Source organism: Pseudoliparis swirei, chromosome 10 (assembly GCF_029220125.1).
Source record: "Pseudoliparis swirei isolate HS2019 ecotype Mariana Trench chromosome 10, NWPU_hadal_v1, whole genome shotgun sequence".
Lineage (NCBI taxonomy): Eukaryota > Metazoa > Chordata > Actinopteri > Perciformes > Liparidae > Pseudoliparis > Pseudoliparis swirei.
This window is the reverse complement of record NC_079397.1, coordinates 8,864,824-8,886,687: the sequence shown is the minus strand read 5'-3', so window position 1 is coordinate 8,886,687 and position 21,864 is coordinate 8,864,824. Positions and strand designations below refer to the sequence as shown.

The 21,864-nt window shown below is 44.9% G+C and overlaps 2 protein-coding genes across 4 annotated transcripts; one reads left to right on the top strand and one right to left on the bottom strand.

Moving 5' to 3' along the window:
• Positions 1-192: 192 nt before the first annotated feature.
• On the top strand, positions 193-11,903 carry LOC130200281 (DENN domain-containing protein 11-like). The gene is made up of 9 exons (XM_056424430.1): positions 193-781; positions 3,383-3,482; positions 3,734-3,892; positions 6,922-7,078; positions 7,172-7,310; positions 8,267-8,398; positions 8,493-8,643; positions 9,039-9,107; positions 9,432-11,903. Exons 1-9 carry the CDS (start codon positions 397-399, stop codon positions 9,625-9,627), a joined length of 1,488 nt encoding a protein of 495 aa, XP_056280405.1. The 5' UTR covers positions 193-396; the 3' UTR covers positions 9,628-11,903.
• Positions 11,714-21,095, bottom strand: LOC130200279 (FYVE, RhoGEF and PH domain-containing protein 4-like). 3 transcript variants are annotated; one of them, XM_056424428.1, is made up of 16 exons: positions 20,529-21,094; positions 18,171-18,311; positions 17,528-18,062; positions 16,915-17,377; positions 16,543-16,688; positions 15,464-15,620; positions 15,253-15,391; positions 15,045-15,103; positions 14,561-14,704; positions 14,141-14,313; positions 13,912-13,942; positions 13,758-13,841; positions 13,553-13,678; positions 13,331-13,450; positions 12,906-13,046; positions 11,714-12,254 (listed from the first exon to the last, which is right to left on the bottom strand). In XM_056424428.1, exons 1-16 carry the CDS (start codon positions 20,653-20,655, stop codon positions 11,955-11,957), a joined length of 2,886 nt encoding a protein of 961 aa, XP_056280403.1. In that variant the 5' UTR covers positions 20,656-21,094; the 3' UTR covers positions 11,714-11,954. The 3 variants fall into 3 exon arrangements, with proteins under 3 accessions (XP_056280403.1, XP_056280404.1, XP_056280402.1); XM_056424429.1 differs by adding an exon at positions 19,170-19,263 and having other exon boundaries at positions 13,331-13,678; positions 20,529-20,564; XM_056424427.1 differs by having other exon boundaries at positions 13,331-13,678; positions 20,529-21,095.
• Positions 21,096-21,864: the final 769 nt, after the last annotated feature.

Sequence of the window (21,864 nt, the reverse complement as noted above, 5' to 3'; positions counted from 1 at the left end):
AATAAACTTCATCCCGACGCCATGGTACAGGGTGCGTTCAAGAAGCCAAAACAGTGTCGCGTTCTCAAATGTTACTTAGCCGTTCTCTGTAACGGTAATGTGACAGTAACGGGTGAATTGTTTTGAATGCAACTCACATTAGACGAAGGAGTTGCCCTCTCCCAACAGCATCACATTTATGATCACCTCAGACAAGAATTATTATAAAAGATAGATGTAAACGCTACTACGCGCAACATTTATTTAATGCAAAATGCAACCGTTCAGTGCAGTGAAGAATAAATTCACAATGCGGGGATCGCTTTGAGCCATAATCATCAACGTATGGACCTGGTGCCTCTCGGCTGAGACATCATTTACAATCTGTGAGACTGACGAGACCGGACCGCCGACAGGATGGTGGAGCGGTCGGACCGAGCCCCTCTGCTGGATTGGGAGGAGGTTCCATCCGCGGAGAAGCCCGGCGGAGCGGCGCCGGTGGCCGCACACGCCAAGGACCGACTGGCGAGCCCCTCCATCAACCGAGCCTCCGCGCCGGGGCTCGGGTGGAGCAGCGGTCCAGGGGGTCCCAGTCCCAGCAGGTCTGCAGACGTCTGCGGCGGCGCCCCACCCGCGACCTCCAGCGCCCCGACGGGCCGGGATGAAGCCCCGCAGTCCGACAACGAGGACCATCTCTCGAATTCAGGATCGAGGGAGCTATCGCTGGAAGACAGGATGGTGAAATGGGAGGAAAAGGACCAGATCGTGTCGGTCTTTGTGGTCGCGTTCAATACCAGATCAGGTGGGACATCAAACATGCACCACGGAGTTATCACCGCTGTATTAAATGACACGATGATGTTCTTATAGCCAGGGAGAGATCAGACAACACATATAAAACATTGTGTCTGACACCCAAAAGGAAGAGCGCGTGCTTGTGCCAGGTCTGCAGAACCTTCGCCTACAGGTGTGGCCTTTTCTGACCTGGCAACACGTTTAGGGACGTGATTTGACTAAACAGACATGTCCAGATGTCAGGATGAGTTCTGTGATGGAAATCAATCAGCCGGCTGTTTCTGCAGAGCTATATACATAATTTGTATGAGAGAGAGAGATGTGGGGGGGGGGGGGGGGGGGGGGGTGAAGACGGACTGAAACCCTATGAAAACCAATCTGCCAATCGGGTTAATTAATCGATGTAAGACTCCTGAGATGAAACGGTCCTGATGGGAAAACGTGACTCGATTGCGACAGAGGAGATTCCCTACAGAGTGGAGCTGCAGGTGCTTTATGGGGTTTGCAGCATGTCACATTGACGTGACACCATTATTTTTTTACATATTGGCTTAGTCACGAATGTTAGGACTCGACAACCCCCACGTGACACACTCCAATAGTGGCTCTGACAAATGCGAAGGTCGATTATGGTTCAGCTCCATGCAGTCAAACATGTTAGTGTACTCATGAGTTTAGTTGATGCCACATCTTCAATACCAGAGGCAGCATTCACAGGGTAACACACAAGGTAAAACATGACCCATTATTGTTCACAAATACATATACAGTAGGAATATATATATATATATATATATGTATATATAAAATATACAATCTAGAGAGTTAGTTGTGGTGCATCCTCATATGTGTACCTATGGAGAAAAACATACACTTTTATTTAGTATAATATTAAATTCTACAAGATGAAACGTTGTGTGACACATTGCACAGGTTGTATTGTCAGTGCTCACACCAAAGTATCTAGTTATCACAACAATGTGTAAACTATTAGGACAAATGTGTCTGAGTCTTGACAAGATGAATAAATGGCCCCATTTATGCAATCTCGAACAGGTGCAATCCAACCCAAAACACGCACAATGCAGGTGTTGTTTGGATACTTACCTGGTGCAGGTTTGTTTTTAAGGGTGTTATTTCTTATCTTTTTTTCATATTCCCATTTTTTAAAATGTCATCTTTTTATTCGAGAAGTGACAGGAAATGAAGCAAGAAAAAAGAGGTTTCAACGTGCAACAATGTCATGAAGCCGGTTTAGATCAGGGGTTCCCAAACTTTTTAGACCACGCACCCCCTTCTACATCCCGACCGGGTTTTTTAAACGCACAGTGAGGACATTAAAAATCTCTTTGGCCATATTCCCTGTAGAAGCCGTTAAACTGTTAACATACACAATATATGTTCTCCATTATATGATGTGATATGTATTGTCATGTGCAGACTTTATAGGGTTAATCCTGTCACTTTTTTGATGGGCAGAGAACAACCAATCAGAGGGACTGAAGATGACACGTGACAAATAAAGTTTTGCTTCTGACAGCGAGAGTTACACTGAAACAAAGTGACGCCCCACGGTCTTTATTCCTCCGTCATTATATTCCCGGTAACACCGGGTATACAGCCGGGAAGGGGTGCGAGTGACTTTTTCTTTGCTCCGTCCCGATGCGCGCAGACCGGCATCGGAGCTCTGCGGCGACCACGATCGACGTATTGCACCCCTGCATTCAAACATTAAATAGCCGAGAGTTTTTTTCAGCGTAAGAAATACGATGTGTGGCGGGAGTGCGTGAGTTAAGACCGAAATGACACTTGAGAGCCCTGAGAATGTTTAATATTAATTATTACACCATTAGACCACCATTACATTTTTCCTCTCGCGCACCCCCTAGAGGCAGCTCGCGCACCCCCAGGGGTGCGCGCACCACACTTTGGGAATCCCTGGTTTAGATGATCAAATGAGACCTCAAGATTTCCACACTGTAACAGAGAAAGTAGAGGATCAATTAGATTAGGATTAGGATTCATTTCTAGTACTTCACCTATATACTAATGTGGCATCAGGCCGTCGGAGTGAATGATGATTTGAGGAGGATTTGTTGCTGAATTTAGTCGAGCATCGATATAATACATCACAACGCAAAGCATTGTTCATTCTTCTTCATCACGACAACATGTGAGGGCTCCAGGGGCCTTTCAAACGGGTCTGTCCGCACAGGAAATAGCTTTCGATTGAGCACTTTGCACGACATGATACTTGATGCGAAAGACTTTATTAAGTCAATAACCGCAGTCAAAGTGGTGCTGGAGCTGGTGGCCAGCTGCAGGTGGATGAAACGGACCTGTAGGCTCGATCTGATGAATAAACCCACGTTTTCTCGGACGGGAACCTCCACTCACTCAAAGTGTAGCCGATGATTACATTTAAAAACACCTCTCATCAGGCCACATTCACTCAGCCGCCACACCGTGAAACCACAAGGACTCCAGTCGGCCTGCGTCGCCGTGGTTTCATAAGCGTGAAAGGAAATGGGTGAAAGTGTGTTTACCCTTCGGTCTGATACCAGTGCTTTTGTCTGCATGCTATCTCTCCGCTGTGTGGGCGTGATAGGAAACATGCTGGAGTGGTGCCTGCCCAAAGATATGGACCTGGATGGAGTGGAGTTCAAAGCCATCGCCAGCGGATCCCACCGGGTCACCACAGACTTCATGTAAGCGCCGTCCGTCTGAGCATTTGCACAGGAGTTGTTCACCTTTTCTTTTTCCATCTTAAACCATGGGGAGGAAGCTCATTTCTAGTATTAGGATGCGGCCCCCATGTCTTCCTCCTGGCAGGACGGATTGACACAAAGTGTTGGCGGGTAAAAAGAAGGAGAAAAAAAAGCCCAGCCATCTGGCAGGGGCTTTGCTTTTCATGACTCATAGCTCGTCTCTCTCCCCCTCTCCTTCTCTCCCTCCACAGCTACTTCCGGAAAGGCTCCTACTTTGGCCTCGCCTGCTTCGCCAACATGGCGGTGGAGAGCACGGTGGAGAGGGGGGCGAGGATGAAGTCAGTGGGGATCCTGTCTCCCTCCTACACGCTGCTCTACCGCTACATGAGCTTCCTGGAGCATCAGGTTAGGTAAGGGGAGCCGGCTCGGGACTTCAGTGTCACACATGAGTGAAACATGCAACACGCAATTTCCCAAAGTGACAACCGCAAACAACCTGGTTGGTCCACCTGACGCTCCACGGCCCAAAGCCATTCAGTCAACGTGAACAACCTCGCCACAATTTCCATTGTGTAGTTTTTTATCATACAACACAATCTTCCTCAGGAGTTGTACATGTTTTCTATGCTTTCAGTGCACGTTTAAGGGTTTAGAAGTTGAGCCTTAAAGTGAAAGAAATTCAGTTAATAGAACAAAAGCAACACCTGATTGTGAGCATTCGTCATTTGATTGATTTTGCTTCATAAATTACTTTAAATGATTAATTGATAAACAAAGTCTCGTACAAGTTATTCATTTTTCCCTCTAAGAGTTTACCACAAGAAACTACGACCAGTACTATTCCTAGTATTACGTTTGGCATAACTATTAATTAGGGCTGTCAATCGATTAAAAAAAATTAACTAATTAATCGCACATTTTGAAATTAAAGTTGTTTCCTTCTTTTTAAAGACAAAACTTCACACAGAGCTGTGTTTTCAAAGAGGCTCCTACATATACAGTGCCAGCGAGGTATTTAATATCGTGGATGATAAATTGTTTCTTCAGTGAAACATCAGATTAGTAAAAAAAAAGAAGTATATTGAGACCCCATTGGTCCTGTCATCTTTAACACTGAACAGCAGAACCAGTGGCCTTGGTAACTGACTGACATTCAAATATGTCACGTTCACCCTCTGGAGGCTGGGGGCATTTTATATATTTTACAAAATAAATTAAATTCACCGTTTAAAGTCTTTTGCATGTGACACACCCCCACGTGTTATACATCAAACATTCCAGAACAATCTCAGCTCTGAAATAAGGCTCATTGTCCTCGCGCCGTGTTCTCTGGTTCTCTGACTGACAGGCTGCTAAATGAGCCTAACCTGTGAGGTGGGAGGTCCGTTGTGATTTACCGAGTGCTCATTGGTTGTTTTTTTCCCGAAATGTTGACAGACAAATGGATTGACCAATCACGTTGAAGGTTTCGTGTGACGAGTTCTTTCCGCGCCGCGTCCCCCGACACGTCGCCCCTCCGTTCCTCTGAGTATCAGAGGGGGAGACGGGAGGAAGGAGGAGCAGGAGGAAACCCGACTGATTCATCCACCAGTTAAACTGATTTCTGCTCCTTATTTTCGCGGAGAAATAATTGTTTTAAAAACGGAAACAGTGTCAAACCGTACTGCCGCGGTTTAATAAAAATAAAAATAAAGCGTTAATTGCGTTAAAATATTTTAGTGCGTTAACGCGGCCAAATTAATCGCATAGATTAACGCGTTAACGCTGACAGCCCTACTATTAATGAGTCTACTGGTAACTTCACATAATGTCCACTAGGGGCCGCTAGTGATCCTCCTCCGCCTGGTTCTTCTTCTTCTCTCGTCTCAAATAGACCACTCTCACTCGTTCCCTGACGAGTTTCCTCTCCCTCGATAGCGTCACACTTCCATTATCATTCATAATTAAATAAACGTGGCCGTGAACCTCCCGTGTGTTTCATTCCGTGATTTATCCCCCCGCTGTCACGCTCTTGTCTTTGAACACATCCCCCCCCCACCCTCTGGTTCCCACACTCCCAGCCCCGCCTGGCCCCCAGTCACGCTTCCTTACTTATCATTCCCCACGCAGCTTGCTCCAGATTCCCCATCTGCTGACCGCCCTTATATAAAGGGCTCACTGTTGGTCATGAGGCGGTGAAGATATCTGAGAATCTGTGAATACTCCCCCCCCCCCTCCCTTTTATTTATATTTTTATAGCCCTCCTTCCCTCTATATTTGACCTGCTTTGTATCTTCTCTAAGGCACTTACAGCTAAATGAACTCATTAGCTTTGCAGACTTGCTAAGGATGCTAACGAGGATGACACAATGGAGATGCGTCTTGGCATAATATAAATGCAGCCTAAAATGTGCGTATACCCGTTGGTATAGTAGCTGACACATTTTTTTTTTAAACTGCTTACATGTTGACTAAAAGCTTGTTTACATTACTTTCGGTAGGCAATTCATTTCAGTGATGTATCAACAAACAAGTCAAACATTAGCTGCTTCTATTTATTTGGATTTGCTCTTTTTTAAGTGATTGAAAATAGAAAATCTTGGACTTTTGTGTGAAATCCTGCCATGAGATGAATATAATAACTTGTATTTATAGTGTCATAACAGACTGCTGCAAGAATGATGTTTTCTAATTACTTCTCCCTCATTTTGTGTATTTTTTTAGGATTGTCTTGGTTTATGATATGATGGGGAAACTACACATACAACATTATTAAAAAAGGGATTATTTATTTATTGTATTTAGGATAAACAATTTATTAATTACATAACTAGAATGGGCACTCGGTAGAGCGCATACCTTCGCATATCACAAGATTGGGCATTGGATTACGAACATTTTGGCATTAGTTGCATGCCAATTGGATAAAAATTGACCGTGCTATGGTAAAAAGAAGATGTTGACCTTTTCATGACCTTGACCTTTGACCCGATTGATCCCAACATCTAATCAAATGGTCCCCGGATAATAACCAATCATCCCACCAAATGTCATGCGATTCAAGAAGATTTTGACCTTGACCTTTGACCCAATCGATCTCAAAATCTAATCAAATGGTCCCCGGATAATAACCAATCATCCCACCAAATCTCATGCGATTCGGTTTAATACTTTTTGTGTTATGCGAGTAACACGCATACAAATAAATAAATAAATAAATACACGGCGATCAAAACATGAGGGATTAATCACAGATGAATATAATAGTTCGAGGCAGCCACTAGCAGATCATATTTTACTTTAAGAGAAGTGTAAAAGCAAATGGACCAGATTCAGGTGCCAAGGAACCCACATACTCGTCTTTCACCTTTTAGATGAGTTTATATAATAAAACTGCTGAACAAGGACAATATGTCCATGTTTTTATGCCTCTGAGTGTCTTTTTCGTTTGTGTCTACAGGCTCCAGCTTCAGACCCCAGGCCACTACTCTCCCCTGGAGGCATTCTATGAGGACAAGAGAGCACTCCTGCCCCCTAGTGGTGACGGTGTTGTTACTGCATGTCCAGCCAATGCCTGGGGAGCTGCAATCAACCACTGCATGCACCCCGAGATGAAGGTAGGGAGGGCGTTTAACCTTCTACAGCTGGTGTTGTTCACACCGTGTGACCCCGTGACCTTGTTCCTCTGTGCTTGTATACCTGTGGAGCAGATCACGCACCCCGCGGGCTGCATGTCCCAGTTCATCCGCTTCTTCGGGGAGCAGATCATGGTGCTGTGGAAACTGGCTCTCCTCCGCAGGCGCATCCTCATCTTCTCCCCTCCACCTGTGGGCGTGGTCTGCTACAGAGGTGAGAGCGCATTGACGTCAACGGGAGTTTAAATGAACAGTTAAGACATTTTGGGAGTTCTTGCCCGGAGTCAGATTAGGAGCGATGTCACTCTTGTGTTTGTCTGGTCAACAGGAAGCCGGAGCCAGCTGCTGTGTAGTCTAACTTATTGCTCAAAAATGTATAACAATCATTAAAGTGGTCTTCATTTTAGAAGATTGTCTTGCTGATGGAATCATGTAAAAACTAGAATGGGCACTCAGTAGAGCGCATACCTTCGCATCTCACAAGATTGGGCATTGAATTATGAACATTTTGGCATTAGTTGCATGCCAATTGGATAAAAATTTACCGTGATATAGTAAAAATAAGATTTTGACCTATCCATGACCTTGACCTTGACCGTTGACCCGATTGATCCCAAAATCGAATCAAATGGTCCCTGGATAATAACCAATCATGCCACCAAATTTCATGCGATTCAAGAAAATGTTGACCTTTTCATGACCTTGACCTTTGACCCGATTGATCCCAAAATCGAATCAAATGGTCCCCGGATAATAACCAATCATCCTACCAAATTTCATGCGAATAACACGCATACAAATAAATAAATAAATACACGGCGATCAAAACATAACCTTCCGCATTTTCAATGCGAAGGTAATAACGAACAATGGAAAAGTCCCATTGGCTTTCTGCTAGTGGAACGAGTCCCTGGAGCACTTTATTATCATTCATCTCAAGAGAGAAAAATAGTGTAATTCACATAATGTCTAAATATTCAGCCCAGTTTTAAAAAAGAATCAGTATTACTATTTTCATGTTTTTACTTTTAGAAAAGTTCACACAATCTGCGAAAATCGTCTATTAGCATTTATCCATCATTAATTATGTTGAGTGGGTGTCGCTCTCCATCTCTCCCACAGTCGTGCATCCTCTTGCTAATCCCCCCCCCCCCTCCTCTTCCCTCTCAGTGTACTGCTGCTGCTGCCTGGCAAACATCTCCCTCCCCGGGATCGGCGAGGCCGTGCCCGAGTTCCGGCCCTTCTTCTACGTCAACGTGGCCGACATCAGCGCCCTGGAGAACGAGCTCTCCTACGTGGCGTGTGAGTGGACGTTAACGTTTGTGCGAAAGCCACATCTCAAATATCAATATCAAAAATCTCAAATCTTTGACATCCTGTGTGTTTGTGTGCTCAGGTACAACTGAGAAGATCTTTGAGGAGAAGAAGGACCTGTACGACGTGTACGTAGACAATCAGAATGTGAAGACCTACCGGGACGGCCTGAAGCCTCTGCTCCGCCTCAGCACCGCCGACAGGGAGAAATATCGCAAACTCACTGAGCAGAGGTCGGTGGTTTGGCTTCATTACCAGTGGGAATTAAAGGCTGCTGTTGTGTCTATATACACAGTATATATATATATATATATAATTTATTGTCAAGAAATCCAATAAAAGGCCAGCGCTTTTGATTAATTGAATCTTTTAAAACACACTGCAGCACCCGATGACGACAGTCCCACTGCACCCCGTCCTGCTGATGTAAATACGAAACTACAAATACAAAACAAACTGCACAGACGTTTGAGAATTGTTTTTGAAGACTGTGATTATTCATTTGTGAGCTGCTTGCACATGTAACACAAGCACGCAACACATACACTGGTATAGATCACAGATTGTGCAGTCTCTTGCAGGTTTTCAATGGAACTGCTATAAATAAATTGTGTGTGTGTGTGTGTAGACAGATGTTGCTGTACTCCCAGGAGGAGAATGGCGACTGTGTGTCCAGTGAAGAGGATCTCTTTATCCTGTAAGTCCAACGTGATTCATTCAACCAGCCAGTGGCGTGAAAAGCTTCGAGGACTGAAATCAAAGAGGTAGTCATGATATGCGACTGTTCTCCTCCTCTCGAAGCAACTGTCGTTATTACGTCTCACAAAGGGCACATTTCATCACCGCTACTGTTCAGTATGGACACCAGGGTCGTAGGAGGAAAAAGTACGACACAAAAAGTGGCAATCCCCTTTTGTAGATGTTTTCTAAACTGCAAAATAAAGTATATTTTAGTTGTGGTGCTGGGTGAAGAGACACACACAACCAACTGCTCACCCTTCTCTCTCAATGATTCATCCAGGTTTTTCCTGGAGCAGAACAACAGGATATTCCAGACCCTCGGCGAGGTGGCAGGGAGCCCCGACCCTACGCTGACCCAGGAGAGTGTGAGGGCCATGGGTCTGGATCCTCACGGAGACCGGCTCTTCCTGCTCCACCTGCTGGAGATCTATGGCTATGACAACCTGCTGGTGTCGGAGCAGCTGTGCTGCAGCTGAGAGACGGTGGACAGCTGGCTTTCCGCCTTTTGATCAGTGCTGGTTTTAAAAAGGGGGTCGATTTGCCTCGAGCTAACGTCAAGTGCTGCACTACTGGCTTCTTGGAGTCTTCAGGACTGCATGGAATCTCTCTGGAATAACCTTTTCGTTGTTGTATATACACCCCCTGTGCTTCACCGTGGTTGTTCTCCCTCGCAACCCTGCTGGAAAAAGCCCCAATCGTCTTTGTGTATTATCACAGAGAGGAACGTTGTCAATTCTGCTCGACACGCGGAGGTTTAGGATGGATTACTTTACACGTGGCTGATTTAAAAGTGACTCTCTGGATCGGATACAGCGGCAGTGTTTCAGCACTGAGCCGTGGTTGAATGCCATGGATGGCAGGTCCATGGTGATGAACGACTACTGAAGTGGCCTGAGCTGTACTCGGACATCGAGTCAAATTTGAGAGCACGATGGATGAGGGTTAGGTATGAAAGTGACAAAGAGTGGTAGCCATTCTGTAAATAATCCCCCCCCCCCCTTTATGTATAGTGTGTCAATATATGTGTGATATGGGGTGTTGCTTTCCTTGGATCAAGTGCTGGATTTAATCATCTTATTTATTATTTGTAAAGCCTATATGAACGAATCAGGGCCAACGAGCCGATCAAACCGGCTCAGTCTTCAAGAGCCACGACTGTAAGATTTGTTGTTTTAACTGCGACAAATCGAGTAGTTTGTCATTTCATGTTGAGACAAATTACTTTTTGGTCTGAGATTGAGACCAAATCCAATTATTTAATGCACAGGTAAAAGGGGCCGTGGAGGCCACCTGAAATGGCTCATTTGCACCGGCGCTGCCCCTGCAGTTCAGAGGAAGCCCCGTTACACAAAGAGCTCTCAAATGTCCCGTTGTGTTCAGCTCCAGCATCAAGACAAAGACGAGCCTTCAGGGGGCGAGTTCACAACCTCAGAGGATTCTCTCAGTTCAGAGACACCGAGTTTATTATCAGGTTATTTAACGGCTACCATCTGCAGCATAGACGCAACGCTCAACTATTTAGGCTCTGTACATTTTGAAGCACAGCAGCGTAGGCTTTCGGCTTCGTCAGTAGAGAAGTGACATCATGTAGTGACATCATGGAGTGCATAAGTGACATTCAAGAAACAAGGTGCTCAGTTTTTCAGACAGGAAGTGAGAACATCAAAAGCTGCATTAATCAAGATTATGATTGATATAATTTAAACCGATAATGAACTAATGGAAAAAGACAGGGTTCATGGAGTCGTGTCTTTTAGTTCTCCACCAATAAAAAGCTTTAAGCCGCTAGCTGCTCGACTTTCTTCACCAGCTAGCGGCTAACGTTGCACGTCTCCCGCTTAGCGCTGAATAGGTAGCATAAAGTCTATTAAAAACATTTGGCCGAAAAAGAAGAAGAAAAACAATCTGACGCTGGAAACATGTTTGAGTCGTGAGTTTGAACCGTACAGTTAAATGTTCCAGAAAACCGTAACAAGCCAAGAGGCTTAAAAAGCTCCACATATTAGCGATAATTCTCTGCGAGTTTGTTAGCTTCACATTCCTGAAGAATGCAGCTTCTAGTTATTATTTGGCTTCAGCCTGCATACCTCCATAGGTCACATATAACTTAACAATGTGTGGAGCAAGGTCAAGGTTTGGGGGGTATTTATTTTGGACTAACCACCATTCCACGACTGCAATGTGAAAATACATGCGCTGAAAAAAAAGAAGAAAAAAAAGACTAATTCTATTGAAACAGTCATTTATATTGTTAATTTGCATCTTTTGCAATGATCATTTAGATAATTAAAAAAATGTGTTCTGGATATTTAGAGTTTCTTTAGCCGTTTCATCCTTTGCAGTGTAAATATTCAATTGCTGTATCCGTGACAAATGGGGTCAGTTGAATGTGTTTTATAAGGCAAATATGATCCCACAGAGCCTGTGTGCATCACTGGAACCCTCAGTCATGCGTCCGCCGTGCGAAAACAACCTCAAGCATTCTCTTCACATCGCATGGCACCGTAGACCGCGTGTACAAAGCTGAAGCAGCCATCTTTGTCGATGAATGGATAATCCGACTCATGTTAAAACACCGTCACTTTATTTATTTTACCGTAAAACCATTTCAGAAATAAAGTGCATCACCACTGTTTGAAGGAAACGCAGTTTTCAGTCTGAATATTGTCAATAACAACCGTTACATTCCTGAATTGCACTTTTTTTCTATTTATTCATTTTATTAAAAGTTTATTTCAACGCTACCTACTTTGGTCCGTCGTTGTGTGTTGGTGTACTTTCGATCGCGCTCGATCTCGAACATTCACGAGTTCTTTTCATTGTCGCCAATGATTAGGAATTCCTCACCAGGACACACGCTCGCGTCACTGAAGCTACCAGTAATGTGCCACCTGGAGCCGTTGGTGTTGGTGTCGTGGTGCTTTCCCGTCGCAGCGGCTTTCAGGACGGTCAGCCAGCTTTGTTTGAGGTCCAAGCCATCGCAGGAGAACGTGTGGGTGGTTCTGGGTTGCCTTACACAGAAACAAGGCTGACCCCAGAGCTCCTGAGGGGAATCCTCCACACTGCAGCCCAGGAGTGGGATACTGGAGAGGGGCTTCACGTCCTGGAGATATGGGGCGGTGGGCGGACGGGACAGAAAAGCAGATACAAAAGGCTTCAATTTTGATGAAACATGTTTTTTGTCAACAATCCCATGGCGGGGTAGCAGCACTATAGCTTGCTCTTCTTTCTCATTAGAGGGTAAGTGATGTCACCGTTTCCACATTTAAACAAGCCAGTCGGTGGTTTATTGACTGCCTCACTTTATCTAAGTCTTTTAGACTATTCTCCGATGTCTCCTTTGTCAGTTATTGTACACAATGCTGCTGTTTTTATGAAGATTTTAAAAAACAAACACGTTTAATTAGTTTATGTGTACAAACTGCGCGGGGGATTTGTTTTCACATTCTGGGATATGTCAATGATTTGCAACTCTAACCTTTTTAAAAATCACAATCCGTCTCTGCAGTTAATTGCCCAACAGCGCTTTCCAATTTGAGCAGTATTACCCTCTTTCTGCCATGTGAGCACACGATTGCCGTGTTGTGTGTTTGAGGAGCAGCGACTGTGGCGACAACACTGCACGCATGTCGTATAGGGACCGTCGCTCCCAGATAACAGTGACATACACTGGAAACGAGCGTGCGGCATAATAACTCCCAAATTTGGAAGATAAAATGCAATCGTCACATTGACATTAGTGTTGGTCTCCTACCTGTGGAGCCGTGTACAGGAGGAGGGCCGCGGGGTCAGAACGGGTGACGACGGACCACGTCTGTTGCCAGGTCTTTGGGTGGTCCCCATACAGCAGGAAGCCACTCATCACACAGTCACTGGACACAGGAGATGCCTCCGACTGGGAGGAAACACATGCGAGAAACATTGCTTCTAAAAGACTTAGACATTACATTACATGTCATTTGGCCGATGCTTTTATCCAAAGCGACTTACAATAAGGTCATTCAACCAAGAGGACAAACTCAGAACAACAAGAATCCAGAAAGTAACATTTCTTCAAGAAAGTCAAACTCCAGAAGAACCATAAGTAAGTGCCATTTAAGTGCCACTAAAGTGCAAGACCAAAGTTAAAGTTGGAGTTGATGCCCCTAAAAAGAGAAAAAACACACAAACAAGACTCACCTCCAGTATCCGTCTCTTCTTCCCCATCAGGATGGAGTAGCAGGCTTTACACACTTTGCTCATCTTGTTGCCGTCGTACTCCAAAGCCACTTTGTAGTCTGAACACTTCCCGCACACCACCTGGGGGAGCAGAGAAAACCGGCACTGCGATAGTGTCCTGAAAAAGAGCGTTTGGCCCATGTGGCGTGTTCGGCACGAGGCCGGCGGCGTGCCGTCACTCACGCAGCCGCAGGCTCTGCAGTGATGCCTTCGCCTGGTGAGAGCGTTGAAGTGTTCCTGGCATTTCATGCACACGGTCACCTCGTTGTCCCGGATCCAGCGAGGGGCACGTCGGCCGAGGTCCTCCGTCTGTAAAACATCAGCTGGATGATTTTCTGAAGATATCATTATTACTATTAGAATATTGGTGAAATATGATCAGACTTACAGATTCTTCTATATTTAGCTCCTTACAAGCCAATTTTAAGGTTTCATGGTTCTTCAGGAACACGTCAACGGCTTCCTGAATTACCTGGTAAATAAAAATAAACATATTTCATAGCACGTGTTGCACCAAACCCGACATGAAACTAGCCCAGTACCTGAATCCACGCATCTCGGTCTTGTTCAGAGCTTGAACAAACAACAAAAAAACATTTTAATAACACAGGAGTACGTTCATTAACATCAAATGCATCAACTTTACAACTATGACACTTTCTACCAATGCTGCACAATCAAATTTAAATGCAGACGAATTCACGATCAACAAAAACAAAAAGCAGCTCAACTGGTATGAAACACACTTTTACACAACACACACACACACACCTGGCCTGCAGCTCCAGGGTCCTCTCCTTTCCAGAGACCTGGAACGTGTGTGGGTGGTCTTCATTGGTGGTCTGCTGCACCTGCATGCCGTCCACGCCGATCCTGCAGCGGACAGTAAACCGCTGCCCGACGAGGCTGAACCTCGGAGTGCAGCACAGCAGAAAGTTGTTGAACTTTGGAGGAGAAGTTAAAACGCCATGATCCACAAGGCTCCTTTTGTGAACCGTGAGACCAATTAGTTTGACATTTTTACGGCACTCATCGGCTAGAGGGACTTGGAGAAGGTGAAGTTTCAAAATAAAACGCTATGATAAAAATAAAAAATAAAAAAGGTGAAACAGAAGTTCGAGGGGTCGAACAGATCGTGGAACGTTGTCGGCACAACAAAAGGCCCGGAGATGTAGCGTGACCGCTTCTTACCAGGAACAGGTGCCTCTCCATGGCGGATGTGTTCCTGGCAGCGAGCTTGAGCAGACGTCCTTCCCTGAGGAACTCGTTAGTCGGGTTGACCACCTCCTCCTCGCCAACCATCTCGTAGATCTCCAGCAGCCGCTTCCGGCTCTCCTACAGGGAAACAAAGAGAAACCCTGAAACACACCTGGCTGGACACGATCAGCTATTTTGTCTGGCGTGTCGATTAAACCTAATTTAATTTATTTAGGTCAAAGTACAAATTGCAATGACGCGAAGTAAACGCATCACATTTGATGTAAATATATGGCAATATAAATTTTAGCTATACAGCTGTGGTATTCCAAACCATTAAATCCACAGATTATAATCCACAATACTAAATGGATACAATTCACGATATTAGGATCACTTTTTGCCGAAACGATGCGTCTCCTGACCGTGAGGACTTCTTACTGAGCACAACGTGATGTGCTGTGCAATCGTAACGTACAGCTTTGTGGATGGCGCTGTTGGAGTGGGTGGCCGCCATGGAAATCATCTGCAAGGATTCTGCAGGAGGAGACAAAAGGAACTCTGCTCATTACAGACATAACGGCCCATCAGAGACGATCTGCACCTTTATAAGGAACATAAAAAGAGAAATTTAACACAAGCACTCTCAGAGCAATTGGATGGTCATAATGGTCCAGCATGCGTACTGTGAGCCAGATCATAATCTGGGTTATCCCTGGGCAGCTTCTTCAGGTAATCCCTGAGCAGCATCTCATAACGTGGAACCCGCTGGACCGGTTCCAACATGTGGTGCTGCAGGGTCAGGCTGCCACACACCTCTCGACTCTAAAACACAGGACCACACATGAACGCCGTACTTTCAGACGCATTGGGATAAGCTTACCGAGTCGGCTTTACCTGGATGTCCTGGACAATGGTTCTGAAGACGGAGGAGCGTTCATTCCAGGTCCTCACCAGCTCCATGGCCTGCTCAAAGTTCTTGACGTAGTCGGCATACATCCTCAGGAAGGGTGCGTGTTGAAGCAGAACGCTTCCCAGGCCCGGGCTCTCGCACCTAGAAGTGGGAAGTGGTCCACCACATTTTATTCTTTAAGAAGCAATGACTTGGGGGGTAGACATGTAAGCCTTTATATTGAATGTTTACGCAGCACATAATGGCCTATTTATTGCCTTCAATAGGTTCAGTTGAGGTCAGGTGATTGATTTAACTTGCCGACAACAGTCTACTATCTTCAAGTTCAAGGTTTTTATTTGCCATTTGTGCCTCGACCAACATCCAGACTCATTGGAATTGTTCTGCAGGTCTCTCTGAGTCAACAGAGGTGCAAACACACTATAATAACAAGAACAAAACATAAAAACTCACTGTACATAAGGTGGTAGAATGTACAGTATTAGGTGCAGTTAAAAAACAAACAGTTTATCAACATAAAAAATGAGAGGGTAAAGGTTAATAAATAAATAGGTTCGTGCCGAGTGCTGTTCCTAGCTTGTGGAAAGAAAGAGGGGAGAGGGACAGTTATATGGGGATATTGCACATTTTGAGGAGGTGGGAGAAGGTTTGTGGGAGTATTGCACAGATTGGAATATTGCACATTTTCTCAGATAGTACACATTTTTAAATAGTTCTGTTTTGCCACCAGTCTGACTATGGCAGGGAAGAAGCTGTTGAGGAAACGTGTCCTGTGGGTGTCGATGCCGTTCGCTCTGCTGCGTCGCAGGTTGTACGTGCAGTGTTGGATGGAGTGAGTCTCCAATGATCTCTACCGCTTTGGCATTATCAGGAAACTCCCAGCCACATTTACACAAAGTGACAGAGTTGTTGACATCCATGACGTGGTTTATGTGTACCAAATAACTTCAGTTGTCACTGAGCAAGATGACTTTCAGATAGCAACGTTTACACTATTGCATCAAGTGCCTTATTCTTGAAATAAGTGCCTTATTCGTGCAGTGTCGATGAGGTGAACACTCACCAGTGGCCCATGCATTTTTCCAGGTCGGGTAGCAGGAACTGGCTGTGGAAGTAGTATATGGAGGAAATATTGGAGAAGATATTTCTTATCAAGTCGGGGGGAAACGAGCCGCGGCCTGCCTCCTCCATGAGGCTTGAGCAGAACACCTGTGGAGGGAGCGAGAGAGACATGACACTTCACCCCGAAAAGGGACGTAAATAAAAGACAAAAGTTCGTAGAGAACTTGGCGATAAAGGTTATCAATGACATTCTCTCTTGCAAACCTAAAAAAATGAACACGTTGTATCCGACAACAAAATGAAGTCTGCATCGAAGAAAGTGACTCGGGTTCATTTTAGTGAAAGAAGCCACGAATGAATTTAGCACACCGACCTGGTCGAGCAGGTGGAGGCGAGCCACGTAGGCTCTCTCCGTCTGCAGGAGTTCATTGGCTAGCCGGTACAATTTCTGCTCTTTGTTCTCCTCCTCTTTTGGCTCACTTCCTCCTCCATCCTTTCTCAGATCCTCAGCATTTTGTTCCCCTTGAGACTCCTTCTGAATCCTGCCGTCTTCTGTCGTTCTCGTGGCCTCATTCCAGTGGCAGAAAGACTTGGAGCCATACCCGACTGGTATCATGCCTTCTTCCATGTTATCATCTATCCCCGTTCCGTTTATTGCTGAGCAAAGTCTGACATTCGCTTGTCCCGGGGAATGCGCTCTGCCGGTGCTCGATAGCTGGGCTTCGCTTTTGGCATGACCGAGTCGATGGCCAACTGGTACTTCGATGGTGAGGGCTGACCCGCTGCAGTTGGGAGACTGCAGCGGTTTCAGTGGAGAGCGTTCAACTTTTTCAATCCTGCAGAAATAAAACGCATCTTTAATTGGAAATAGATTTAAATTCACTTCTTTTTTTTGAGCCACGATTGCTTTATACGGCAAGTCATGCCACAGGAAGTTATTCGGGTAATCAAAGTGTAGAAACCGACCAAATACAAAAAAATCCAACCTGCTCTCATCCAAGTAAACGATCAAGTCAGGCACGCTCAAAGACTTCCCCGCTCTCTTCTCTTGCGCTTCCATCTTGCCGTTTGGGATTCTGTGCAGTCCAAGCCAGGATTTAGACTTCTTGGCAGCGCTGTCGCTCTTGCTCGTCCCCTGCGTCGGGCTGGGGGTACGCAGAAATCTTCTGAGAGCGCTGTGCTTCCTCTGGGACAGTTTGGCAGGACTGTGCTCTCCTTCCCCTCCCCCGCCCCTCGATGGGCTACAGCTCGGAATGTCTCCTTCTCCCGGACTCGGAGGTCCCAACAGTGGACTGCTTGTCATATGTGGAGTCCCCCGAGTACGCCTGGCAGACGCTCCATTCAACAAATACTTCGAGCCTCCTCTGATTGGACTTGTTGAGCCGAGACAATCCGGTTCTGGGCCGACACCGGAAACAGAAACTCCGCGACCTCTTTTGGGACTGTGGTCTTGCTCCACGCCGTTAACGGGTTGACTGTGGCCGTGAGCCCGGCTCTGCAGGTGAGCCGGCTCAGTTGGCACTGCAAAGAGATGCACAGCATCGTGGAGCCGATTTAGGATTTTAGAACCATGTTGTGCATTTATTATTTTTCCAGGTTATGCATGGAGGGTGCAGGACTCCAGCCTACCACGTGTTTTGCGAGGCGACCCTTCAGCCGGGCTTCTTTCGTCGTCTCCCTCTGCGTTGGGTCTGATGTTTGGTTCCGATCCGCAGACTCTGGAACAAGCGCTGCCACAGCTGTACGAGCCGCACAGCCCACTGCTCACCTCTGGAAGAAACACACACTTACTATGTTAACCATGCAGACTCTCTGCATGACAATGGATTCCACCCACAGTACTCTGTCACACTTTACTGAGGGACATGCCGGGGGAAATATGTTAAAGGTCAGTTCATTTGGTGCCAACATTTCAGGTGTAAAGATCATAAATGTCTTGCAGAATAATTGTTTCCCACTTTTGGATCTTGACTAAACATTTCTTTTAAGGTCCTTCGAAACGACATACAACATTTCTTAAACTTAAGCTTTCGGAGCGTATGATTCAGAGGTCTTGTTCCTCCTGCGCCTTCAAACTACGAACACGTATCATACATGCACAGAGAGAAAAAGGACCTCACTCTCGCCTTGTTGCTAATCTCTTGGGTGCATTGTTAAGAGTTTCTTTGGCATGCGTACCCACAGTATTCTCTGGTATTCCATAAGCACTGCCGGTTGTTGCTGTACAGTATTATGCCCCATCTATTCCTGTATTGTTTTTTTATCTGCCTGTATAGTATGAAATTGTGTATGCGGCCACTGGTATTAAATCTGTTGTTTTTAAATATGTATCTCTTATTTATAACAAATGACTACATTTAGTTTAAATTACATATTGGTCCAAAAAGTACAGAATGTTCCAGGTAAGGATTACTTGTTGTCCAGAAACAAAAATAACAGATTACACTGAGTTTACACTGGTTTTGTATTTGATCCAACAGATCTTGTATTTTCTTAAGAAGAAGAAAATAAGTAGTTTTCATGTTTCATTACTCTTTTAAATCTTTGCACTGACTGTTTGTTTGACCGGCATCCTTACTTCACAACAACTTTGTGTTTTCGTAATTGTGTAACTCGTTGCTTTCTTACCTGCAGTGTACGACCAAATGCAGGAGTATCCGTAACTTGCATGCCGGAGTAAAGCTCTGCTGTGCACTCCGGGCTTCTCTGAAGTGGAACAGATCTGTCGATCATGTGATGTCACTCTCAACACTGCTATACTTCCGCTTTCTCACTTCTCTCTTCACCCCTCACGAGTCATTTCCATCGTCTCAGAGGTAAACACTTTCCTTCATAAATACTTTCACCCCCACAGAATCTGGAAGTTGTCGATGTGGAGCGCGAAACTTTGAGAGAACACTACAAAGAGAAAGACGCGTATTGAAGACTTTGAAAAATATTCAAAAGTCTAAAACGTCTGAGTTCAAGGGAAGAGATTTTGTTAAATACAACCGTTGACTCCAGGAATAGCTCAACAACATGCCTTTCGGTGTTCTGTGTCTAGTATTTGTGCCAATACAGACACATGTAAGACCGCTATTAATCTTCTAATTTGTCTCATTTAAATCTTGATCTTGGTCTTCCCCAAATAATGAACTATTTTTGAGGAACCATCTTTGAACTGAATCCAAAAAGCACTACCGGGAGTCTCAGTTTCTAGCCTCTTAGTTGTGATTATAAAAAGCCAATGTTATTTTCATTTTAAAAATGCATTAATGGCCCGTCTATTTTGTGCGGTGGGCTCGTTTGAAGCCTCACACCGAGCCAACGAATAATTTAAATTAAAAAAGGTCAGAGAGACGGAGGACACTGTTGAATTGTGCATCCATTGGCACAAACATACTTTTCCAATACAAACATTTAGCTTGGCTTCAATGGGGGAACAGAGGGGCTGTTTGTGTGTGTGTGTGTGTGTGTGTGTGTGTGTGAGAGAATTAGGGGAAAGAGATTTCTCTGCAGTAATCCAACAAAAGTACAAAAGCAAACGGATTAAATGTGTCGAAAAAAGTTGCACAAAAAAAACATGCATATAGACCTAGTATTTAACTTAACTAAGATATCATATAGGCTACTGACGTAAAACAGGCGCTGTGTTAATTGGGCACCCTCTTGCACGACAGATTGAGCCTCAATAATCTGGTTCATCCGGATGTAGTGAGTTTTCATGATATTATTGGGAATTATACGGATTATATTTTGACCGTGTTACCAAACACATCCATTTTTATTTTTTTTGCAACAGACTCCACTAAATATAACCAGCCCATTTATTGTGACCAAAGCAACAGCAGCGGCATGTAGAACAATAACTGGTCACCTGTGCTGATGATACATTGAATGTAGACATTTATTGAGCCATTCCTCCTCCATTATTATTCAGCTTTGGTATCATTGCCTTTATTAGAACGAATGCCTTTGTGACAAAAACAAGCGAGAAAGGTACTTCACCTGTGTGTGAAGCGAGGCTGTCCACCGCAGCACCTTTGACCTTCCGCCTGACAGCCACTCGCCTGAACTCCTCCGTCTCCGCGCTGCAGTTCAGGGTCAAACTATTCCTCTTCTTCAAGTCAAACATCGTGACAACGAGGCTTGCGTCCCACCTTGAGCCCGCGGAGTGGTCAAAAGACGACCAGTTGCACCGGAAGGAGAGAGACAGAGTGGGAGCGACGCGCCAATGTGTTCAATATGTCACGTGCTCAATCGTCGCATATCTCTCCAGCTGTTTGACAAGCCACGCCTCTCAGCTAAACCCGCAACCCGCCGCCTGACAAGATGAAGACTCTGACCAATCAGCTGTCAGTCAGTTCTCACTCTGCGACGGGATCTATGAAATCTATGAGACCAAGTTTACGTGTTGTCACTTTAACCTGTTTGAGAACAAATACTGTCATCTTTCCATGAGCTCGATGTTTATGTTCATATCACCGAATACTTTATATTTAGACTCCTTTAGGGTGAAGTAAAATGTATCTTTAAAAAAATGTCTGAATAGACTTTTAATCAGCTTCTTATTTTACCTTTACACTTATTTTTTAACAGAGGTGTGATTACTCACAAATATAAATTAGACAATACAGTTATGTGGAAGGAAGCACACCTAATTCCTCAATGAATAAAGGAATAATGTTAAATGTTCATCATTTCTACATTTCTGAATAGTAATAAGGTAAATTCTGACGTTTAGAAAGGAATATATTTATTTCAACATTTATAACTGTGTTCTGTATTCATACTTTATTCGAACATGGCTCATTTGGTCAGTTTGCTCATGGGGGGGGGGGTGAAGACTGGGAGCGCAGAGTGAGGGCCGGGTCCTTCCTTCCTTGCCTCCTTGCATTGCTTCCTTTCCTACCTTCCTTTCCTTCCATCCTTTCCTACCTTCCTTTTCTCCTTTCCTTCATTTTTTTCTACCTTCCTCGACACCTTTCCTTCCTTTCCTTCCTCCCTCCCTTCCTTCCGTTCCTTCTTTGCCTCCTTGCCTAGCTTAACATCCTACCTTTCATTGCCTTCTTTCCTTCCTTTCCTTTCTCCATTTCCTACTTGCCTCCTTCTTTTCCTACCTTCCTTCCTTTCTTTCTTACCTTCTTTCCTTCCTTCTTACCTTCCTTTCCCACCTTCCGTGCCTGCTTTACTTCCTTTCCTCCCTTCCATCCTTTCATACCTTCTGTGACAGGATTGTGCCCGTCACCAGTAGGTTTCCCCCCCTAAGCACCAAGGAATGCGCAACCAGATGGAGCTTTGGCAAGAAACTTTATTTCACCGCTCTGACCATCGACTGTGTCTC

Bases quoted from the DNA above. Each gene is read 5' to 3' on its own strand.
- LOC130200281 (XM_056424430.1), top strand. From the start codon at position 397: ATGGTGGAGCGGTCGGACCGAGCCCCTCTGCTGGATTGGGAGGAGGTT. The intron at 7,311-8,266 runs GTGAGAGCGCAT...CTTCCCTCTCAG, and splicing joins GGGCGTGGTCTGCTACAGAG to TGTACTGCTGCTGCTGCCTG. The intron at 8,644-9,038 runs GTCGGTGGTTTG...GTGTGTGTGTAG, and splicing joins CGCAAACTCACTGAGCAGAG to ACAGATGTTGCTGTACTCCC.
- LOC130200279 (XM_056424427.1), bottom strand. From the start codon at position 20,655: ATGTTTGACTTGAAGAAGAGGAATAGTTTGACCCTGAACTGCAGCGCG. The intron at 14,314-14,560 runs GTAAGAAGCGGT...TCTCCTCCAAAG, and splicing joins TGGAGAGGCACCTGTTCCTG to TTCAACAACTTTCTGCTGTG. The intron at 13,047-13,330 runs GTGAGTCTTGTT...GTTTCCTCCCAG, and splicing joins AGAAGAGACGGATACTGGAG to TCGGAGGCATCTCCTGTGTC.